The following is a 21,797-nucleotide window of genomic DNA, read 5'->3' on the forward strand; positions in this document are numbered from 1 at the left end:
ACTCTGTAGACCATACTGGTCTCGAACTCACAGAGATCTGTCTGCCTCTGCCTCCTGAGTGCTGGGATTAAATGGGAGACTGAGAATCCCTGTCTTAAATAACCAAAAACCAAAGAGATAACCCCACCTAAGACTTTTTGGAAGGATCCTTACTCTCATTTTATCTTCTGTTTAGATCAACCCAAAGAAAAATTTGATTTTGGAGTTACAAGATTTTTCCATTAATATTTCAGTGACTTTCCTCTCTACACCAACATTAACTTTTAAAGGCTCCATGCAATGAAGTACTCACAGATAAATTGGGGAAAATAGGCCTAGATTTCTATGTGGGGTAGAATCGTTATGTTAGGTTTTCCATAAGTTAAACATCACTCACAAGATGTGCGGCCTTGCTTACTAAGCAAAAAGATGGACTAAGATCCATGAGATCTTTTCTTTTAATTTTAATTTATATTATTATTATCAGTAGGGGCACACACAAGTACCATAGTGTACTTGTTCTCAGAGGACAACTCTTAGGAGTCAGTTCCAGGACTGAACTCAGGTGATCATTCTGTTCAGTGTCTTAGTCACTGTTCTATTGACAGAAAAGACACCACGACCAAAGCAACTATTATAAGCAAAAGCATTTAACTGGGGGCTTGCTTAGTTTCAAAGGTTTGGTCCATTATTATCATGGTGGGGTGGGGATGAGTTCGAGGACAGCCAGAGCTATTACACAGAGAAACCCTGTCTGGAAAAACAAAACAAAGCAACCCACTAAAACTTTTTTTTTTGAGACTGGCTTTCTCTGTGTAACTTGGCTGTCCTGGAACTCACTCTGTATCCCAGGCTGGTTTTGAACTCAGAGATCTGCCTGCCTCTGCCTTTTGAGTGCTGGGATTAAAGGTGTGTACCACTCTTTTTTTTTTGTTTTTTTTTTTTTTTTCCTTTAAGACAAGATTTTATCCTATCTGATGGGCTCCATATTCTGGCTCACAACTCTGGCTGCTTTCCAAGAGGTCACTCCAGCACCAGAGACCACAGACAGGAGCTTAGCATAATGGTCATCACAGAGGCCTCACCCAGCAACTGATGGAAACATGTAGAAACTCACAGCCAGGGCTGGAGAGATGGCTCAGTGGTCAAGAGCACTGCCTGCTCTTCCAAACGACTGGGGTTCAATTCCCAGCACCCATATGGCAGCTCACAACTGTCTGTAATTCCAGTTCCAAGTGTCTGATACCCTCACACTAATGTCCATAACATAAATTTAAATAAATAATTAAAAAAAAAAAAAGAAACTCACAGCCAAACATTAGGCAGAGCTTGGGGAATCCTTCGGAAGAGTGGGAGGAAGGATTGTAGGAGTCAGAACCGGCAAGGACATCGCAAGAAAACTTACAGAATGAATTAATCTTGGCTCACAGGACCTCACAGAGACAGAATCACACGCATGAAACTGACCTAGGGCCTCTGCACATATGTTGCAGTGGTGTAGCTTGGTCTTCATGTAGGACTGGAAGCAGGGGCTGTCTCTGACTCTGTTGTCTGCCTTTGGGATCCTTAAGAGAAGATATGCCTAGTGTTACTGAATATCCATGGAAGGCCTCCCCTTTTCTGAAAAGAAATGAAGGAGTGGATGGGGGCGGTGGGGGAAGGATTAGGAGAGGAGGAAGAGGGAACTGTGTAAAGTACATAAACTAACAAACAAACAAATAAAATTTTAAAAAGACAAGAATTTATGTAATCCAAGCTGGTCATGAAATTGATATTCTTGTCTTTATCTCTTAAGTGCTAGGATGGTAAGTACCACCATTCCCAGCTCTGACAGACCACTCTGATTTCAGCAGCTCAAATGAAAAACAAACTCTGAAATAATGTATGAATACAAAAACAAACCAAAAAGAACATTTTGCCAACCACAAAAATAACTAAATACCCATCTCTTGTAATATGAGGGTCTTTTTCACCGATCATAGCTTAATCCTCACTTGGTTCTTTTTATGCAAGAAGCTTTAAAACTTAATAATCACACCCACCTTCTGATAGCATCTGCTTACTTGAACCCTCCCTTCAGTCGCCTGAGAAGTCCAAACTGAGCATTCTTTTGAAGTAATGCTTTGCTATTCCTGGTGGTTACAAGCACAATTCGTCTAACTATAAGTGTATCCTCCGGGATTTTGACTGGATGACACTGAAGACAGGGAGATCTCCCTAAGTGGCAGCTGAAATATAGATGATGCATCCAGAACTGTCTAGCAAAGACTTCGTAAACAAATAGTCATGAACCGTATAAGGAAACTTTTTTTTTTTTTCCAAAAAAGGACATAAAATCAATGGTCCGAGAAGAGTATATCGCCTAGGACATTGTAGCGTCTTTTCTTGTGTGATATGAAGTTCGTCAACAAGTTAATTACTACTCTACATATTTCTCAACATAGCCCCTTCATGAAGCGAGTTATGATTGTATTTCGAAGCTTCGTGACTGTAGCTTGCTGATTGTTTCTCCTCAGAGGACGTCTTCTTAGCTCAGTTTTCCTCTGGAGAACCTGGAAAGAAACTTCTTAAGTAAAAAGCAGGAAAGTTAAACTCGCGAAGTAAAACGCCTTAGTGAGGTGCACTCTCCAGCTTCCACTTGGAATTCTTCGAATACAAGAACACCCCAGGGGCATGTGTGAAAAATCAGTCCACGGGTTCATACTGGAGTCTCACTAACCTAACCCGGAAGGAGGCCCTCAATTCACTTTACAAGCAACACAGCACTCTCCGAAACGCTGAGGTAACCAACAGCGCAGAACCTAAACCTCCTAACAGAAGCTAAATCAGTGGCTCACCGCCTCAGAACTGCTGTGGCACAAGCTCCCGTCTTTAGAGAAACTACAGGTCCCATCATGCCCGGCGCCGGGAGTTGCCTGGTAACTCGCGCCACAGGAATCGTGGAAGGTTAGCTTTACTGTACGCCTGCGCGTTGGGGAGTTCTGCGCAGGCGCACTTCCAACGTCTGAGAGGAGGGCGGGGTGTCGTTCCCTTTCGCTGATGCAAGAGCCTAGCGCGGTGCTGTGAGAAGTATCGGTTAGGAGCTACGCTGACTCCGGCGTCTGAAGCCGACCGGCCTGACTTCTCATCCGTGCCGAACCCGCGCCAACAACAGCCATGTCTGGGGACGAGGTGAGAGCCTGAGCCCGGAGCGAGGGCTAAGGACTGAGGCAGGAAGCCGAACCCACACCAGTGTGGGAAGCCGGGCCTGAGGCCTAGCGCTCGGCGGCCGCCATGTGGAGCAGCCGGGCCTAGGCGTCCCGGAGCTGTGGAGCCGGCGAGGACTCTAGGTCCTCAGACTTGGCCTCATCCGCTCTCCTCAGGGCGTCGTCGTCGAGGCTGGCCTCCTTCGGTGATCGGCGTTTCGGAATGGAAAGCATGTTGAGTCGCCGTCTGAAAGGGTTTGATTGCCCAGTTCGTTTCCCCGATTAAGTAAAATTAGGGACGGCGGCCCCGGCAATCTCTTCTAAACCTTGCCGCCTCGGCTCTCATTTCCGGGGGCTCAGGGTTTCTTGAGAAGCCCTTGGTTCCCGTGGAGCACCGTCGTTAGAAACTTTGTAGGCTGGCTTTTCCGGGCGGATACCGCACTCCCTTTCCCAGCGCAAGGCTTCAATACGGGTGTGAGCCGTAGGAAAAGATATGTAGTCTCAAAGTGACCACCCTTCGAGGAAAGTTTCCTGCCGCGAGTCCCTGAAGTTTCCTTTAACCGGCAAGGTGATCAGGAAAGTCCGGCTGCGAACCTGTCTTTTTCCACTGGGCTTGGTTCTCAGTAAAATTTTCAAGCCCTGTCCTGTGTTTTATTGTCTCATTTTTACTTTTTGTCTTTCCAGATTTATCCTAGTTCACATGAAACTAAATGAAATAACTTAAAAAGAGATTGGGGTTATCTCAGTTAGATATTGCTTAACATTAGACCTAGAAGCCTCCAATAAAAGCTTCCTTCCTCTAAGAAAGTACCTTATGAAGAATTTGGGATTTACTTATAGGCCTTGGAGAGGGTTAAGAAGAATAGGTGGAGGCTATCACAGAGCTGGCTTTTTGAGTAGGCGTTAGAAATTAGAATTTTCTCAGCCAGTGAGAAAACTGATTAAAAGGCATTTATGGTCAAGAAAGGAAAAAGTGCTCACAGAAAGTGAAGTATTCACCAGTTTGGTTGAAGTAGATGCTGGCTGGATTCTGGAGAGCTTAGAAAATTGCATTAAGGAGTTAGAGATTGATTCCGGAGGGAACCGATTCCTAGGCTTAGTTGATTTTCACAGTTGTGTAAAATAAGGTCCTGTTAGTCCATTTTGGAGATGAGAAAACTGAAGCTTAGAGTTGTACAATGCTTATAAAATTCCAAGTGGCTGAGCTACTAGTGCAGTACTGCAAAACTGCCTCCATCTAAATGACTCGGAGGCCCTCACAGGCCTAACTACTGAGTAGTTAAGTCTGAAGGAGATAGATGGTTCTTGCTTGAAAGACATGTTAGACATTGCTCTTAGCTACTGTAATATGTATTAGAAAAGTTCTAAGAAGTGTTTGACCCTTGTTTTATTTCTACTCGTGTTTCAAACTTCATAACTTTACCTATAAACGGCTGTATTCTGTCTATTGCTTCTATGGTACAGTTCTTATGATGTAGTAAGAGGTAATAGATAACACCTACAGAAACGGGGTTGTTGAGAGATATATTTATTTTTTGGTAATAAGATCTTTTGAAAGGTGTGGGGTGAGGATGAACAGGATTTTATCAAGTAGAAATGGTGGAACCAGCATTCATACCAGCAGCAGTCTCTTGAAAGCCTCAAGCGTGTAGGTTGCCTGTTAGACCCGTCAGTACAACTTCATTTTATAAATGGAAAATTAGGGACCAGGGAGGTTAGGCCATGTGATAAGTTCAGTGGGATTTAACCCTAGTTTTTGGCTTTACTCTCAGGTGGCATTTACTGGTAGAGGGAGATATGAAAATGGGTTGTGATCTTGGTCTACCTCGTGCTGTTGACTAGGGAATTGTTACCAGGTATACTTATGACTTCTAACCTATAAGGATTAACTAAAAACCTATACTTGGAAGTGACTTGTAAACCTCCAAGGACATTCCAGAGTGTGTTATTCTGACTGGTAGGCATGATAGAGAAGTAAGGGCTATTTTAAAAAATTGTTGAAGCTGGGCACAGTGGCGCAAGCCTAGGGAGCAGGAGCAGGGGCAGGTAGATATCTGAGTTCAAGGCCGGTCTGGTTTACAGAGTTAGTTCCAGGACAGTCAGAGCTACACAGAGAAACCCTGTCTCGAGGAAAAAAAAAAAAAAAAAAAAAGCAATTGTTCTTTAAATGATTGGTTGACATAAAGTGTACACATTCTTTTTTTAAACCAGGTAATTAAGCCACAAACACACTAAAACAGACTCATTTTAACCTAATAAATAAAGCTATTAACTTTAAAAAGTGTCAATGGAATGTAGATGCTCATTAGTAAGGAAGGAAAGATTCCCTAATGTGCAAGCATTCAGAAATATTTAGACCATTTTAAGGTTTTATTGTTTTGAGAAGTGTTACTGTGTACCCGGGCTGGTCCAAATTTGTCATCAAGTTAGGGCCTCCCCCCCCCCCCCCAACTCTCCACCCCCTGGCCTAATAAGCATGTTAGTATCTAAGACTTTCTTACTCTCAAGTTCCATCCACAAGATGTTAGAATGATAGGGTTTTGCACAGATCCAGTAAGGTATTTTTGCAAGAGAAAGTTAAAAAGCTTAAAAAAAAAAAAATTTTGATTGTAGCCAGATCACATCTTTAATCCCAGAAATCCAGCTTACACTGAGACAGGTGGATGGATATCTAGGAGTTTGAGGCTAAGCAGGACAGTGTAGTGAGACCCCCCTTAACAAACACACAATTAAAAGAAGTCTGGGGGTGGCTTATTCTCAGAGTGCTAAGCAAAAGGCCTTAGTCCCCAGTAGCACCAAAACCAAATTGGAAAAAACAAAACAAAACTTAAATGGTCTTAATGGTTCCTTGTAGGTATAGTCTCAAAACATTTGGAATGCAGTCAGCTGTTAAATTGAAAGTCAGATGTGAAAACTTTTTTGGGGAGACAGGATTTCTCTGTATAGCATTGGCTCTCGTGGAACTCACTCTGTAGACTAGGCTGGACTCGAACTCAAAGACTTAGCTGTCTTTGTCTCCCAAGTGCTGGGACTAAAGGCATTCACCACCACCACCCAACTTGATAAGAATTTTGTTTGTTTATTCAGACAGAGTTTCTCTGTGTAGCCCTGGCTTTCCTGGACATCTTTGTAGACCAGGCTGGCCTTGAGCTCACTGCCTCTGCCTCCCCAAGTGCTGGGATTACAGGTTTAATGTGAAACTTTTAAAGCCAAGTTTTCAGTATCCCAAGCTGCTGAGTATGGTCTTGTGATTTGGGAGTTCTGCTTTGGGTGCTGACTTAGGCTCTCTTATTTCCTTATGCAAGTAACTGTTGTGAACAAAACTAAGTATTAATATATTAAGTGTTACGTATTCTGGGAAAGTAGTTGCAGTATGTGTTATTTTGGCATGAGATTTTTGCCTGTTTACTACTAGCCTTTACTAGGCTACAGTCTACCTATTATAGACCTAAATAAGACTTTTCTTCAGGGATGAAAAGGTAATTTGAAGCTTATCATCTGCTCATTTTAGGATCTTTCCCATATTTGATCTGTCTTGATAAGTAGTAATTGTGAAAAGGCAATTGATAGTGTGTGCCTATAATCCCAGCACTTGGGTTGGGAGCAGCCTTTTTGACAGAAGACTGTCTCAAACCACAAAAACAAAAGAAAAACCTACTAGTAGATCAGGGAAACTTAGGCTTGAAAAAAATGAGTGGATTGTAAGTGCTGCAGAATCAAAGTTACAGTACTTCTGCCCTTGTACTAAGGCTTCCTACTTCAAGAACACAGATAAGCTGTGTTTTTGAACTCTTATGACAAATGGCAGCATTCCTTCCATGTAGGGTGACCTCAGGCCCTGTGGTAAGTCACCATTGGACTTGTTTTTTGTAGTGGTGCTTTATGAAAATTTACAGAATGCCTTGCAGATTTGACAGTCACCCTTTATTACAGACTATTGCTTGGTTTCAGTGTTGCTTAGTTTCCCTACTGTACTTGGGATGGACATTAAAGAATTATAGTTATTAAAATTGATTTGGGGATTTTTAAAAAACATTTTATGTTATATTTGGAAAGTCAAATTATCCTTAGTTGAGGAAGTTTCAGTGAAAGAATCAGTGTTAGTTATAACTGCAATCAGATAGTTGATTATCCCAGTAATTTTGTTATGGTTTCATTTATCTCCATTGTACAGATGAAACACAGGATAACCCACATATGAGTTAGAGTCAGGATTGGACTTAAGGTAATTAGACTCCTGACGTGTGCTTTTGATCACTACACAATGAACAAAATGCTAAGCTAAGGTTAAATATGGTAGGAAAAAAATACTTTGGACTTGAATTCTAATTCTGTTTGATTAAAAGACTGCTTTCTTCACTAGCAGGAATATGCCCTTATATGTTCAGATTATTTCAAGGATTCAGTGCAGTCTACAGGTTAGAAATTAATTTTTCACTTGTTCTGCAGTGCAAATTTAAATGAAAATGGCCTGTGAACATTTTACATTCTATAACAACCAAAAAAAAATAGTAAAAGATTCCTTAGAAATCTTTCTTACAGTAAGGGTTGCTGCTAGGTTTCCTTAAAAGATAAGAATGATGTGAACTTCAGCATAAAATTTAAGGTTTTTAGGATTTTTTGTTTACCTTTGATAGTTTCATACGTTATCATGATTGTATTTTCCCTGCAACTTCTCAAACACTCAACAGATAAAAATTTAAAAATTAAAAAAAGACAAGCTAACCTACTGTTAGCTACTCTAGATTATCAGCTAGACAATGTTGATCTCATTGTAAATGAGGAATGCAACATAAGTTGTTGCTAAAGTCCTTTTCTTAGATTCACGATTTGGTCAGGTCTAAATTTGCTCATGAAAATAAAAATGAAGTGTTTATAATAAGTTTATGAGAGCTTACAAGTTAAAATGCATTTGTGAGTTCTCCCTGTGTTTTATAATGTAAAGGAAGTTAGATGGATTTTCTGTAAATTGTCTTTTGTATTTTTGTTGTGTGTCTGTGCCTTTTAATCGTGTATATTGCTTGTGAAAGAGAGTATGCAAATAAGCAAGTGATGGGGGACAAGTGCTTTTAAACTCTGAGCCATCTCCTCAGAGATGGCATTTTAATGTATCCAATTCTTTAAGAATATGCTTCTTGAGAATAGAGCATATTTGGAATGTGAGCTTCATTAAGAATAATCACTTGGTCCTTTTTATATTTAAACAGATGATTTTTGATCCTACTATGAGCAAAAAGAAAAAGAAGAAGAAGAAGCCTTTTATCTTAGATGAAGAAGGTGATGCTCAGACAGAAGAAACTCAGCCCTCAGAGACAAAAGAAGTGGAGCCAGAACCAACTGAAGACAAAGATGTGGAAGCCGATGAAGAGGACAGTAGGAAAAAAGGTGAGTATTGTGTTAGTCACAAGTGTTGTGAGAGCCTTAGTTCCTCCACTTGGTAGAGCTAGAGCCAGAGACTGAGGGATAAAAGGTGGGTAGGACAGGAGGTTAGACAAAGTGAAGAGTTACAGTGGGATAGTCCTGGAGATTGTGTCAGGAAGCGCTCTCTGATATAACATGGTCCGAATGTTGAGTTTAATGTTCTTAGCCTGGGCACCTAACCAGATAATGCCAGAAAGCTTTGGTTGGCTTATCAGTTTCTTCAAAACTCTAACTTTGGTGGTTGTGGTAGGACTACTACAGGAATACCTGAGAAAGGAGTTGGCATTACTCAACTTGATGCTTGCCTCCTGTTTATTGTTAATAACTGAAAATCTGCCGGGCTTGATGGCACATGCCTTTAATCCTAGCACTCTGGCAGGTGGGTCACTGTAAGTTCGAGGTCAGCCTGGTCTACAAAGTGAGTCCAGGACGCCAAGGCTACACAGAGAAACCCTGTCTTGAAAAAAAAAAATAACTGGAAATCTTTAATCTATTTTTAGATGCTTCTGATGACTTAGATGACTTGAACTTCTTTAATCAAAAGAAAAAGAAGAAAAAAACAAAAAAGATATTTGATATTGATGAAGCTGAAGACGGTATAAAGGTAGTATTATCCTTTTTTTTGTTTTGTTTTTCAAGACAGGGTTTCTCTGTGTAGCCTTAGATGTCCTGAACTTGAGTTATAGATCCAGCTGGCCTCCAACTCAGAGATCGCCTGCCTCTGCCTCCCTGAATGCTGGGATTATAGGCATGTGCTGCTGTGCCTGGCTTGTATTTATTGCTTTCTTATTAAAGGTAAAATTGGAATTCTGGAAAGGTTGCCAATAACTGTTTCCTTTTCATCTCATCTTTTGGTAACTTTGCTTTGGTTGTTTAGCAAAGTTTTCTTAGGATTGTATCTGACTACATGGTATAAAAGATTATAGTTGGCAGGATTTAGGGCTTTTATATCGTATTGTGTCATTGCAGTGGGTTCAGAAAATGTCTTTAACCATAATAAAATTGTTTGGCTAAGGAAAGATGTCTCTATAACTAAGAAATATTGAGGAACAAATATTGCTATATCTACTTGTGTTAAACTTTCAGTAGCAGCAGAAAACATCTGGTGTGGTAGATGATGGCAGTAACACTATAGGAAAACTTGACTTATGGCTAATTCTGTGGCGTGTGCTTGATCCGATCATGTATATAATTGTCATCCTCTTGGTTTGATTTCCAATACAAAAATATAAGAATTATTTGAGTACAATGTAGATAAGTGAATAGGAAGGTGACTAGGAGGCAGATGTGTGAATATATTCTTCCCGCCCAAGAGCTACCATTTTAAAGATACGGGGCTAAGGAGATCACTCAGTGGCTAATGTGCTTGTTGGGCAACCAAGAGGACCTGGAATCGGATCTCCTAAGACCATTGTAAAAGCTGTCTGGCAATAGGCACCTGTAACCCTGACATTGGGCAGGGTAGAAAAAGGTAGATCTCTGAACTCAATTAGAGTTTATCCAGACAGTCAATAAAAAGATATGGAGAAGTGGTAGAGGAAAATATCCAGAAGTCAACCTCAGGCCTCTGCACATAAACAGGGACAAGTTTATACTGACACAGGTTAACATATGCATACATCACATACACAGAGACCCTGCCCCAGAATCCCTCAAACAAAGCCCACACATATATTTATAAAATGAGCATAGAGTAATTTTGTGTGTCTATTTTGTTATGTATATTCACAAATATATGTTCATAGTGAAAAGAGCATCAACAGTCATATACAAGGACCTTGGTTTTTACTGCACTAAAGTTTTTCTTTGGTAGATAATTTGCTGAAACCTAAGTGATGAGTATCCTAAATGTAATAGGTAATTTACTCAGTAATCTATTTGGAGTTGTATTGGTGATTGCAGTGAGTCGGTGTGCTCGGTTTTCTGGGGTGTAAGATTTTTTTTTTTTTAAACTGGTGTTTTTGTTTGTTTTTCCCCAGAGGTATTTCAAGGATAATTTAGACTATTTAAAAATATTTTTTGAGATTTTTTTTTTTACATGTATGAGTGTTTTGTCTGATGAGATGGTGCACTGCATGCATGCAGTGTCTACTGAGGGCATCAGATCCCCTGAGTGGGAGTAACAGATGGTTGTGATCTTGGTTAATACCTGACTTGAATGGCTGAATCTCCCATCCCTGCTCCCCTCCTCTCCCCAAAAAAAGCTTTTTGTCCTGAAGAGTGATTTCTCTGCTTCTGGAGTTAGCACCTGAAAGAATGTTACAAGTATCTTAGTCAGGCACAGTGTAGATTAAGTACAAGCTTGCTGGTGTGTACTTGCTTATATTCAGCATTTCTAAGTTTCTCATTTACTACTTCTCATAGAGACTAGGTCATTATTTGATTTTCTGTTTGTAGGGTACCTAGCTAATACCGTAGGTTGATTTAATGTGGCACCAATGCTACCTGGCTAGATTTAAGATACTATGTTTATGTTTCATTTATTCCCATCTGTTTTAATTTATCTGCTAAGATCTGTAAAATTACTCTAGCCATTATCAACAATTATTTAAGATACAGACACACAAAAAAAAATGTAATTATGATCATGTTGGTAATATACTTGGATTAGAGGGTGCAGGATAAAGTGATGAGAAACTAGAAGCCAAGAAACTGAGGCTGGGCCTTTGTTCTTTTGTGGAGCTTATGAGTTGTCTCTAGGACTTAATGTGCCTTTTTCACATTCAAGCCTACTCCAAGTAACCTTGGAGTCAGGCTGGATTGTGTCTACCCAGTCATCACATGCCCCTGATTCCCCATGAATTCTGTCTTTCCCTCTTTTAAGGTGTCTATTGATCTAAGCCCAGCAACTTAGTCAAAGTTTGGTGCAGAGTGGATGTAATAAATGTAATAAAAGTAATTTGGTCTTTCCATGATCAACTCCTGAAAACCTCCTAAGTCTTCAAAGTAATACCTGTGTTTTGCTTTTGGGAGATCTGGTGTCCAGATAGTTTCTAAGAATGGTTAGTCACTAGGAAGATCAAGCCATAATTGGGTTTGGAACTTTGAATGACCCCTGCTACCTCTGAGGATGGACAGACAATGTGGACATTGAGTTCTGTCACACCTAAATGATCAGAGTTAAAAAAAAAACTTCCAAGTTGGTAACCTCAACAAATACCAATAGGGTAGCTTGTTTAGATGCTAGGTATAGTGCTCATTTTTAAAACTCTTCTTTATTTGGTGTGTTTAGGCCTCAACCTCCCTTCCAACCTCCCAGCCCTACATAGGAGAGAGAAAGTTAGGGGGAGAGGAGTCCTGGACCCTTTCTTCTGGCTGTTTAGAGTCAAGGGGTTCTTTTAGGCCTATACCAATCTACATCAACAGTAAATGCAGCCAGCCATCTTTTTCAAACTACTGGGCCCTGAAGTGTTTCTCTCTGCCCCAGACCACCACACCGTCTGTCTCTCTGGTCATTGCAAACTGCTACACGCTACATGCCAACACTGCACACCACCACTTTCTGGGCTCTCAATTTATATCCTCAGGGCCCTAGACCCCACCCCTCTCTGTGCCATACTTTGGAAGGCTGTTAGTAGCTGGCAAAAGCCACACCCGGCACAAGACAATTAACAGCTGTGGACAAACTATAGCCCAACTAAAATCCTACACTTGGGATTAAAACAGAAACATTTACATAATGACTGAGTTTACAAAGAAACCAAAACTTCCATTACAACTGGGCTTTTCTTGACCTCCCCCCAACTCCCTATAGCTTCTCCTAAGCATTGTTTCTATTTGGCCTTTCCTCAGTTAATCTTATTCAAAATTTGATGATTTGCTGTGAGTTTTAGCAAAATACTGAATAGCGGCAGAAGGTCTTCAAATCTGTAGCTTAGCAAAAGTGTAGATAACACTACTAGTGTCTGAAATGGAAGCCCATAAACAATGAAGTCAAGTTTTTAAACATGGAATATTTGATAAATTACTCCAGGTAATCTGTATTAGAAGTCAGTAAAACAGTACCTAATTTGTATTGGGGAGTTAGAGAATTGTGCAAAAAATAACCATGCAGTTACTGTCAGTATGAAACTCCCTTCCATTGACCCTTTAGAAACTTAAGGGGAATAGAGAAAAGTTGAGGGGAAGTATTAGCAAAAACAAGCGTGCCTGTAAGTCGGGTGTGGTGGCGCATGCCTGTAATCCCAGCTTTTGGGGAGGCAGAGGGAGGAGGATCTCTATGAGTTTGAGGCTAGCCTGGTCTACAAAGCAAGTCCAGGACAGCCAAGACTACACAGAAAAATGTTTACCTATTCTAAACATTTAATATGAATAAAATATAGTATGGGAAGGGTGGAGAAACTTAAAAGTACTTTTGAACCCTGTTCCTGCTGAATGTGGCCGGTCAGTCAAAAGACAAAAGATTCAGAGTTTCTCAAGTGATTCAGGTGGTACCCAGTTTAGAATACAAGTAACAGCATCCTGAGACTGACAAAAAGAGCTGAAGAAAGAGGAACAGTTCTAAAAAATTATTGAATAATTCAGTTTAAATATTTGACAGAGTTTGAGGCAGTTTGGCCTACTTGGGAGAGTCATTTCTCATCTGTAATTTTAGCTTTATATATTTGAAAAAGTATTCTAAAATGACATGTGTCCATGTCATTAAAATAGTTTTAGTATCAAAATGTTGACTTATTTCAATTTCTTAGGATATTAAGATTGACAATGATGCTCAAGAGCCAGCTGAGCCAGAGGATGACCTTGATATCATGCTTGGCAATAAGAAGAAGAAGAAGAAGAATGTCAAATTCCCAGATGAAGATGAAATACTAGAAAAAGACGAAGGTAACGTTGGGAACTCAGCATCTTGTTTTTAAGTTACATAAGCCTTTACTCGGGGTCTCCTTGGCTGGGATGAAGAGCTTTTAAAAAATATTTGTCTTGCCTTTTATTTCCACTGAATGATACTAAAATATACATAAAAGATTTCAGAGCAGGTTTTATTAAAGTATAATAACAATTATGAAAATCTCTGATTCATATAGGAAAATTATTGTAATTGAGTTTTTAATGTTTAAAATTTTTAGTGTTTGTAGTTTATATGCTGTAGGTTTTTTGTGTTGTTGTTTTTTTGTTTTGTTTTTTTGTTTTTTGTTTTTTGTTTTTTTGTTTTTTTAGATTTTTGGTTTTTCAAAACCAGTAGAGAGACCAGGTTTCTCTACTGTCCTGGACTTGCTTTGTAGACTAGGCTGGCCTCGAACTCCCAGAGACCTGCCCACCTCTGCCTCTCTGAGTGCTGGGATCATGGACGTATGCCATTGAACCTGGCTCTGGCTAGAAATTTTTAATATAGTTAACAGTTGGGTTTTATAGATAACAGGTTTCTCAGGTTTGAAAATAGTTGGACTCCCCTTTAAGCACTTAATGTTTTGTCTTGTGTTTGTTAGGAAACATTTTTATCACGGATGTCTCATTAAAGGCTTTTGTGTGAAGTTAGAATATTCTTTTCAATAAAGGGAAAGGGCTTCTCTGTGGTCTTTGTACTTGAAGCTACTATAGCTATCACTGTGAAAGGAAAGATAATATCTGAAGCTTTCATTCTCTAGATCTGTACTCCCCTTTGTTGTTGGATCAAAGCCCATTGCTCATTCTTTTTGTTATCTATAGCTTTAGAAGATGAAGACAGCAAAAAAGATGATGGCATTTCATTCAGTAACCAGACTGGGCCTGCTTGGGCAGGCTCAGAAAGAGACTACACATATGAGGAGGTGAGATAAATTCCTTTTTGAGAAGGGGGTTAGGGCTATTGATTTGAACTCAGAGAAAAGGAGGGTATAGATTCCCTGCATTGGAAGAGCCACAGATAGAGATTGGGGATAAAACAGATTCTAAGTAGGCCGTGCAGTCAGTGCATGACAATTGCTGATACTATCTCATGGGGCAGCTTGCTCAAAGTGAGGCTGTCACTGTTGTATTCATCAGAGGGTATGGAGCCCTCTGGGAATCAGTGCAGCTTTGGTGACAAGTGGCCAGTTTATGGTCAGGATAGTCTGGAGTTGGCTTATTTGGAGTTTCTTCAGTCTTTCTAATGTGTCATATACTTTCCCATAAAATCAGTAGAGCAGGGATAACTGAGCATCCATAAAGGCCCAGTTCTTGGTTAGTAATGAGTTGCTGCTCTCAAGAAGTTCTCAGAACATAGATTCATGTGTGTATTTAATAAAAATAAAAAGGCTTTATTTAGGCAAAGTGTCTTAAGTAAAAACTTTACACTCGTTTAAATTCCATCTTTTTCTTAAAGTTGCTGAACCGAGTATTCAACATCATGAGAGAAAAGAATCCAGACATGGTTGCTGGAGAGAAGAGGAAATTTGTTATGAAACCTCCGCAGGTTGTCCGAGTAGGAACCAAGAAAACTTCCTTTGTCAATTTTACAGATATCTGTAAACTGTAAGTTGCCTAGTACCATATATATAATACCATATATTTTTGTGGGGTGTTTGAGATGTTAACTATCTTTACTGTTATCTTTTTTATAGGTTGAAAAAGTATAAATATAGGGCATAGGTTGAGGGAGGTCACAGTTCATGTCTGTCTTTTCTTAGAGCTTATTTTATTTTGGCATCTAAAAATGAGAAAAGTAAGTTAGTTTTCCTGGTGAGAGAGTAGGTCCTGGGGCTGGAAAGATGACTCAGTGGCACCCACATGGCAGCTTACAACTGCCAAATCCAGGGAATATGATGTACAGGCGAAATACCCATACATACTGTGGGTTGAGGATGGGGTATATCCTAACCCCAGAGTCAGGAATGGAATAGGCTGGATATAATTCTCAAGGAAGAGTTGGGAGTTTTATTAGCCAGGCAGGGGTGGGCCTGCCAAATAAATAATAAACTGAGGAAGTAGTTGAATTTAAGCTTCTTCCTTAGTTGTCAGGACTCTGTGGGTAAGATTTTTAGTTTTTAGTCACCATTGTATACTGTGCTAGGGTCCCTCTCAGCTCATTGCCTGGGCCTGGCTTTCCTCAATTTGCTCAGCTGTGCCCTTTCTGGCAAGTTTGTTTTTCAAGTTCATAAGTCATACTTGGCTTGCTACAGAAGAGGTAACCAATTTTCATTACTTCTGTCATTTTTTTAAATGTATTTACTTAATTTTTAATTTTTTCTGGCATTTTAAAATAACTTTTTTTGCTGATGACAGCAATAGTGTATGTTTACTAGAAATTAGAAAAGACACAGCAAAGAAAATGAAGTTACATGTAAACTTAGTTGGTAGATAGGCAGTTACATGTAAACTAGTAGGTAGATAACCTTAATTGTGAATTTAGTGCTTTCATGCTTTTAGGTATTTACTTGGTAGGTGTGTGTAGAAATAGGACATTGATAGTTCATAAGCATTCAACTGTAAAGTAGCATATATCTTTCTGTTGGTTGTTTTTAAATATTTTTTTCTGTGTATGGGTATTTTGTCTACGTGTATGTCTGTGCCACATGCATGCCTGGTAACAAGGAGGCCAGAAGAGAAAAGTAGATCCCCTGGAACTGGAGTTATAGATAACTGAACTACCATATGGGCGCTGAGAGTCAACTTAGTTCATCTAGAAGAACAACCAGTGAGTGGTCTTATCTACTGGCTGCCTATTCAGCCTATTTATTTTTGAGACAGGCACTCACTGCCCCAGGTTGGCTTTGAAACTAAGGTTGATCATTCTTCTTCAGCCCCTTGGGACTATAGCCAGTACTACATATATCCTTTTTTCTATGTGTAAGAGAGCTGTGCACTGAGATTCTCCTAGTAACTGAGTAATCACATTGAAATAATAAACAGCATGGTTTTGGTTTGGTTTTTTTTTGGGGGGGGGGGGTTGAGGGTTTCCATGAAAGATAAGTATTTAATTTTCTTTTTAGATTACATCGTCAACCCAAACATCTCCTTGCATTTTTATTGGCAGAATTGGGTACAAGGTAAGAAACAGTATGCAAAAAGACTACTATTCAACACAAAAGAACTACTTGTGTAATTTGAACAGGCTCAAAAAAAATTCATCTTGATTACCATAGGAACTTTTAGGCTAGATGGGAAATGGAGTTTGGTTCCTTGGGAATGCAGAATGGAGCTGACAATGATTCATATGAACAGGCCATTGGTGTCTGAAGTGAGTACTGCAGGTACTACCATGTTTATAGAGTTTTGTGTCACTATTTGGAGTTCTTTCGTCCTTTTGGCTGAATAGAGGATTTCAGAGGAACTCATTTCTCAGGTCAGCTTTTTTCTTGTGATTGGTAAGAGGCTATTTGATGAAGGAAGGCTTACAAAGTGATGAGTAGCATGGGGAGAGACCATTTAAAACCAGGGTCTGAGCAAGGCATTGGTGGCACACACCTTTTATCCTAGCACAGATGCAGAGGCAGACAGGTATCTAAATGAAATGAATGAAAAAAGGAAGCAGGCCAGCAAGCCAAGGTCTGAAATTAACTAGCACTTTCCGTGTGTGGGGCCAGGAGCTCATGGGGCCAAACAGATGCCTTTTTACAAGTGTCTGTTTAAATAAATAAACAATGGCATCTAACATTGATTACCTGAGAGTGCAAGGCATATACCAAGTACTGCTTGCTGTAGATACCATTTCATACACTTCCGTGAAGCAGAAAATAACATTCCTTTGGTCAAGTTTGACAACCGGTCTGGTAAGAGTTGTAGGTTACATGGTTTGTAGCATAGTGAGACTGTAAAGTCCAGTCTACGTATCTCTGACTTAGAGTGCTTATTTAATACCTGTGTCTCAGCTTAAATATAGATATAATTACAATGTTCTGTGCTTTTCCTACTGCCTTGAAGCTCAAGTTGGATTTTGTTGTGCTTGACAGTATTAGTAGCAAGTAATCTGCTTGACCATGGAGGATGAATTGTTACACAGTTATGGCTTTTGTTCACTTATTATTTTAAGCATAAATAAGAAAGGAAGGAAAAGTAGCCATTCCTTTCTCTGAGTAACCTGGACTTTTTATAGTGGTAGGATAAATTCTAGTAAGTTACAACTAGTAAACTTTATGGTTAGTGGGTTAAATATTTCCAAGTTAGGAAAATTCCTTTTCCTTTTCTCTCTTCCTTGTTTCTTTCTTTCCTTCCTTCCTTTTTCTTTCTTTTTTCTACTTTATGTTAAGATAGGAACAAATAAATTTAACTCTGCTGGACCTTTGTTTTACTTTGTGATTTATCATTTTCAGCAAGCAGTAATGTTGAACAAGGATCTTTACTTTCTGAAGTGTTTGTCAGCCACTTCTAATCATTAAGCTCATCATTGACAATATGGAATTTCTATTTTACTTTTTTTGGTAACAGCTTTCTTAACATAGAACTCACAATGATAACTATATTATCATATGGTAATGAATCAAACTGTAATGCTTTGGTTTTTTATTTTGTGATGGGGGTCTTCTGCCCAGGCTGGCTCTGAATTCCTAAGTCCACATAATAATCCTCTCACCTGAGCTATGATAAGTGGGATTACTGGTTCACACCACTACATCTGACTTAGGTTATTTATATATTGGCTCAGTGTGTAGCCCAGGCTTGCCTTAAACCTGTGGCCATCTTCCTGTTTCTGCCTCTTACATTCTGGGAATATGACCGTGCTTGATTTCAGAATTTTAAAAGTAACATGCAGCCTTTTTATATTTATACCCTCCTAATATATTTGCCGTTGTGCATTCAGTAAAACTTTCCTTTTCTTTGTTAGTTGATTCGGCAACCAAACCCAGTTAAGGGATAAGTTTGTTTTGGATCTAAAAATCTGATTGTTAATGGAGATAGTTCAAGTTGGATTAAATGTTAGGAAATATGAGTAAGTCATTAAATTAAACAGTTTTGAGGAACTCAGTAGTAATGGTGCATGCCTTTAATCCCAGCACTCAGGAGGCAGAGGCAGGTGGATCTCTGATTTTGAGGCCAGCCTAGAGCAAGTTCCAGACTACATAAAGAAATCCTATCTTGGAGGCTGGAGAGATGGCTCATCAGTTAAGAGCATTGACTGTTCTTCCAGAGGACCTGGGTTCAATTCCCAGGACCCACATGGCAGCTCACAACTGTCTGTAATTCCAAGATCTGACACCCACAGATATACATGCAGGCAAAACACCAACTGACATAAAATGAATAAAAATTAAAAAAAAAAAAAAATCCTATCTCAAAAATAAATTTGAAGGACTGAAGAGATGACCTAGCAGTTAAGAGCAAAAGAGCAAATACTGCTCTTGCAGAGGATTTGAGATAGGTGCCTCACAACCACCTACCACATAACTCCAGTTCCTAGAGACCCAACACCTCTCTGGCTTCCATAGGAACCAGCAGTCACATGCACATACCCCCACACAGACATATACACATACACTTAAGAATGAAATGTTTGCAAAAATGAACTCTTAGCTGGGCATGGCGGTGGCACAACTTTAATCCTAGCAATCAGGGAGGTAGAGGCAAGCAGATCTCTGAGGTAAGAGGCCAGCCTGGTCTACAAGAGCAAATCCAGGATAGCCAAGGCTACAACAGAAAAAACCTGTCTTGAAAAACAAATACAACAACAAAAGACAGAAAATTTTAAGATCAAGTAGAGTAGTATAAAGCTGCAATTTTAGCACCTGGAAGGCTGAGGCTAGCCTGGGACGCAGGTTTCTGGTGGGGGAGGAGGAGATAGAAATAAAATTTGCAGGAACAGATAGTAAAACACATTGACCCTAGAAATTATCCTACACTATTGAAGTTCTTGAGTATGAAGATGTTGGAATTTGGCTCCCTCTTCCTGAGGGAGCAAGTAAAAATGATGGAATTTTTGTTTTCTTTCATAGTGGTTCTATAGATGGTAATAACCAACTTGTAATCAAAGGAAGATTCCAACAGAAACAGATAGAAAATGTCTTGAGAAGATATATCAGTAAGTGTATACTTGAATTTTATCACATCATTTTGAAATGGTCTCGTTAGGCTGTGGTGTTTGAGGAGAGCCATTTGTAATGAACCTGGGAGAACAAGCCTTAAAAATTTAAAGATGGGAAATGGGAAATGTAACACCTTTCGTCCCAGTACTTGAGAAGCAGAAGCAGGTGGATCTCTGAGTTAGAGGCCAGCCTGGTCTGCATATAGAGTTACAGGACAGTCAGGGAGAGACCCTATCTCAGAAAAGAAAAAAAAAAAAGGAACAAGGGGGAAATTAGAAAGAGTTGATACAGCCTCTGCTGCTGATTCTGGGACTAAAAACCAAATCAGAGAAACCTAATTCTGGCTTGGCCTGTCCCAGGCCCTCTTCATAACCTCTTCTTTTAGAAATTGCCCTGTCTTGTTCTCACTTAAGACAAAAGTAGATGGCACCAACAATAGGCATCTGGCAAAATTACCTTTAACTGGGACATTTGAAGTCCTTTCAACCTGTATTTTACTGCCAAAGGCATTATAGAAGATACCCGTAAAATAGGTATGTTTAGCTAGGCTTCCTTATCTGGATGGGTTAAACTGTCCTCTGAGCCTTGGCTTATGAGGTAGATGCATATCTGTGGGCAAGCAGGAACCTCTTCCTTACTATGTCTAGCAAATAATGTTTTGTTGTTTTTCCTGCAGAGGAATACGTCACTTGTCACACATGCAGATCACCGGACACAATCCTACAGAAGGACACCCGACTCTATTTCTTACAGTGTGAAACTTGTCATTCTCGATGCTCTGTTGCCAGTATCAAAACTGGCTTCCAGGCTGTCACAGGCAAGCGAGCACAGCTCCGTGCCAAAGCTAACTAATTTGCTAATCACCATTGATTTTTCCAAAATGTGGTGGAGAGCTGGCTGGACAGGTTACCATCAGAGTGGATGTACCATTGAGTTAAAAACAAGATAGAAAGCTGCCAAGTTCTTTGGCGAGTGATTGATCTGAAATCCTTGCAAGATGCCGATACTGAAGCTGTTGACATACTCGTTGCCTACTTTAACACCTGTCAGAGCGTGATGGTAAGGAGGTGCTTTTTAAAAATCGTTCATAGACTTCTGTAAAATGCAAGATAAATTAAAGTTATTATAACAGTAATTCTTTCAATTTGATCTGTCCTCCGGTTTTCTTTTCTACAATAAAGTGCTCGTTAAATTTAGCAAACAAAAAACAAAACAAAACCTTGATTCCTGGGCTTCAGCAAGTTCTTTGTCCTCAGAAACTGAATATTGGCAGATAGTGGAGCTGGGCAGCTAGTTTGCTTTTCACCTTCTCTTGAACTACACTACCAGAGTAGGTATGACTTCCTTTGAGAGAGTGGTTGGAGCACAAGTTATGGGACACCAGCCTGTTTTAAGTGTCTAGATAACGATTGAAGTTTTGAATTCTTTCCTTCTGTGAGGATTGTTAATACTACCTCACAGCCAAATTCCTCATTTCCCTCGTGTGACAACAGCTGAAACTACCAGGTGCTAGATTCCCCCTCCTTGGAATTGTTGTCCTTAATATGTCCTATTATACATGACATCTTAAAGCTAGCTAGGCCTCTTGTTTCTTGAGGAAGCATGGGTAGTAGAGAAGTCTTAGGTCTAAAGAGAAGCATGTAAGGAAGCTTCTCAGCCTGTGTTCTAGGTCAGCAAAAGACCCCCCTGAAATGCTTTTCTGTACTAACTTGAATGTGACCAAGAAACCAAGAAATACTACTGTGTATGTGCTCTTGCTCTTAGCTCCAGCTCTGCTTCTCGAGGACTAAGGTAGTGAGGTATTCTGCATTGGTACACAGGAGGGTCCATCTCTGCTGTAATCTGCCTGCCTTGCACCCACCAAGATAAGGACATACACGGTGCTTCTTACTTTCCTGCAATCAGACTATTGTTAATCTTGCTAAATGGCCCAAGAACAGTCACTCAGCCTTGATGTCTTGACTATGTTGTGACCCTGAATTTTCAAGTATAGGCCAAGTGTGGCTGAGTAACTTGGCTGTGAAATGGTAGAACTTTCCCTCAACCAGGTAGGTGAAGAGATGGAACATACACTGGCTGACCTGCCACCACCATTCACTGCCATGTAAACGTAACTGTTTATGACTTCGTTTTCTTTTTATTTTTTTCTTTTGTACCTCTGCCCAAAATCCCCAATGTTGGCTATAACTGCGTGAATAAAGCAAGGATCAGTGCCTCTTGTATAACTAGTGCTCCATTGCTTTTATATGTTGTGTATATGTTCTGTCCATTTCTTTTCTTGGTGGGACTTCTCAGGGGA

General features: G+C 39.9%; 2 protein-coding genes across 2 annotated transcripts in view; one reads left to right on the top strand and one right to left on the bottom strand.

Moving 5' to 3' along the window:
- The window catches only part of Asip (agouti signaling protein), a 118,372-nt gene extending 115,502 nt beyond the window's left edge, over nucleotides 1-2,870 (bottom strand). The window contains exons 1-3 of the mRNA XM_055602391.1: nucleotides 2,817-2,870; nucleotides 2,022-2,531; nucleotides 1,447-1,544 (exon numbers count right to left, since the gene is read on the bottom strand). Coding sequence (XP_055458366.1) covers nucleotides 1,447-1,463 — 17 coding nt within the window. The 5' untranslated portion in view covers nucleotides 1,464-1,544; nucleotides 2,022-2,531; nucleotides 2,817-2,870. The remainder of the gene's footprint in view (nucleotides 1-1,446; nucleotides 1,545-2,021; nucleotides 2,532-2,816) is intronic.
- A 116-nt stretch (nucleotides 2,871-2,986) lies between these two features.
- Eif2s2 (eukaryotic translation initiation factor 2 subunit beta) lies at nucleotides 2,987-20,642 on the top strand. Its single transcript, XM_055602275.1, has 9 exons — nucleotides 2,987-3,150; nucleotides 8,372-8,549; nucleotides 9,086-9,189; nucleotides 13,274-13,409; nucleotides 14,232-14,332; nucleotides 14,866-15,014; nucleotides 16,472-16,528; nucleotides 19,409-19,494; nucleotides 20,175-20,642. Exons 1-9 carry the CDS (start codon nucleotides 3,136-3,138, stop codon nucleotides 20,348-20,350), a joined length of 1,002 nt encoding a protein of 333 aa, XP_055458250.1. The 5' UTR covers nucleotides 2,987-3,135; the 3' UTR covers nucleotides 20,351-20,642.
- Nucleotides 20,643-21,797: the final 1,155 nt, after the last annotated feature.

This window comes from Psammomys obesus, unplaced genomic scaffold (genome assembly GCF_907164565.1).
Source record: "Psammomys obesus unplaced genomic scaffold, mPsaObe1.curated_primary_1811, whole genome shotgun sequence".
Classification (NCBI taxonomy): Eukaryota; Metazoa; Chordata; class Mammalia; order Rodentia; family Muridae; genus Psammomys; species Psammomys obesus.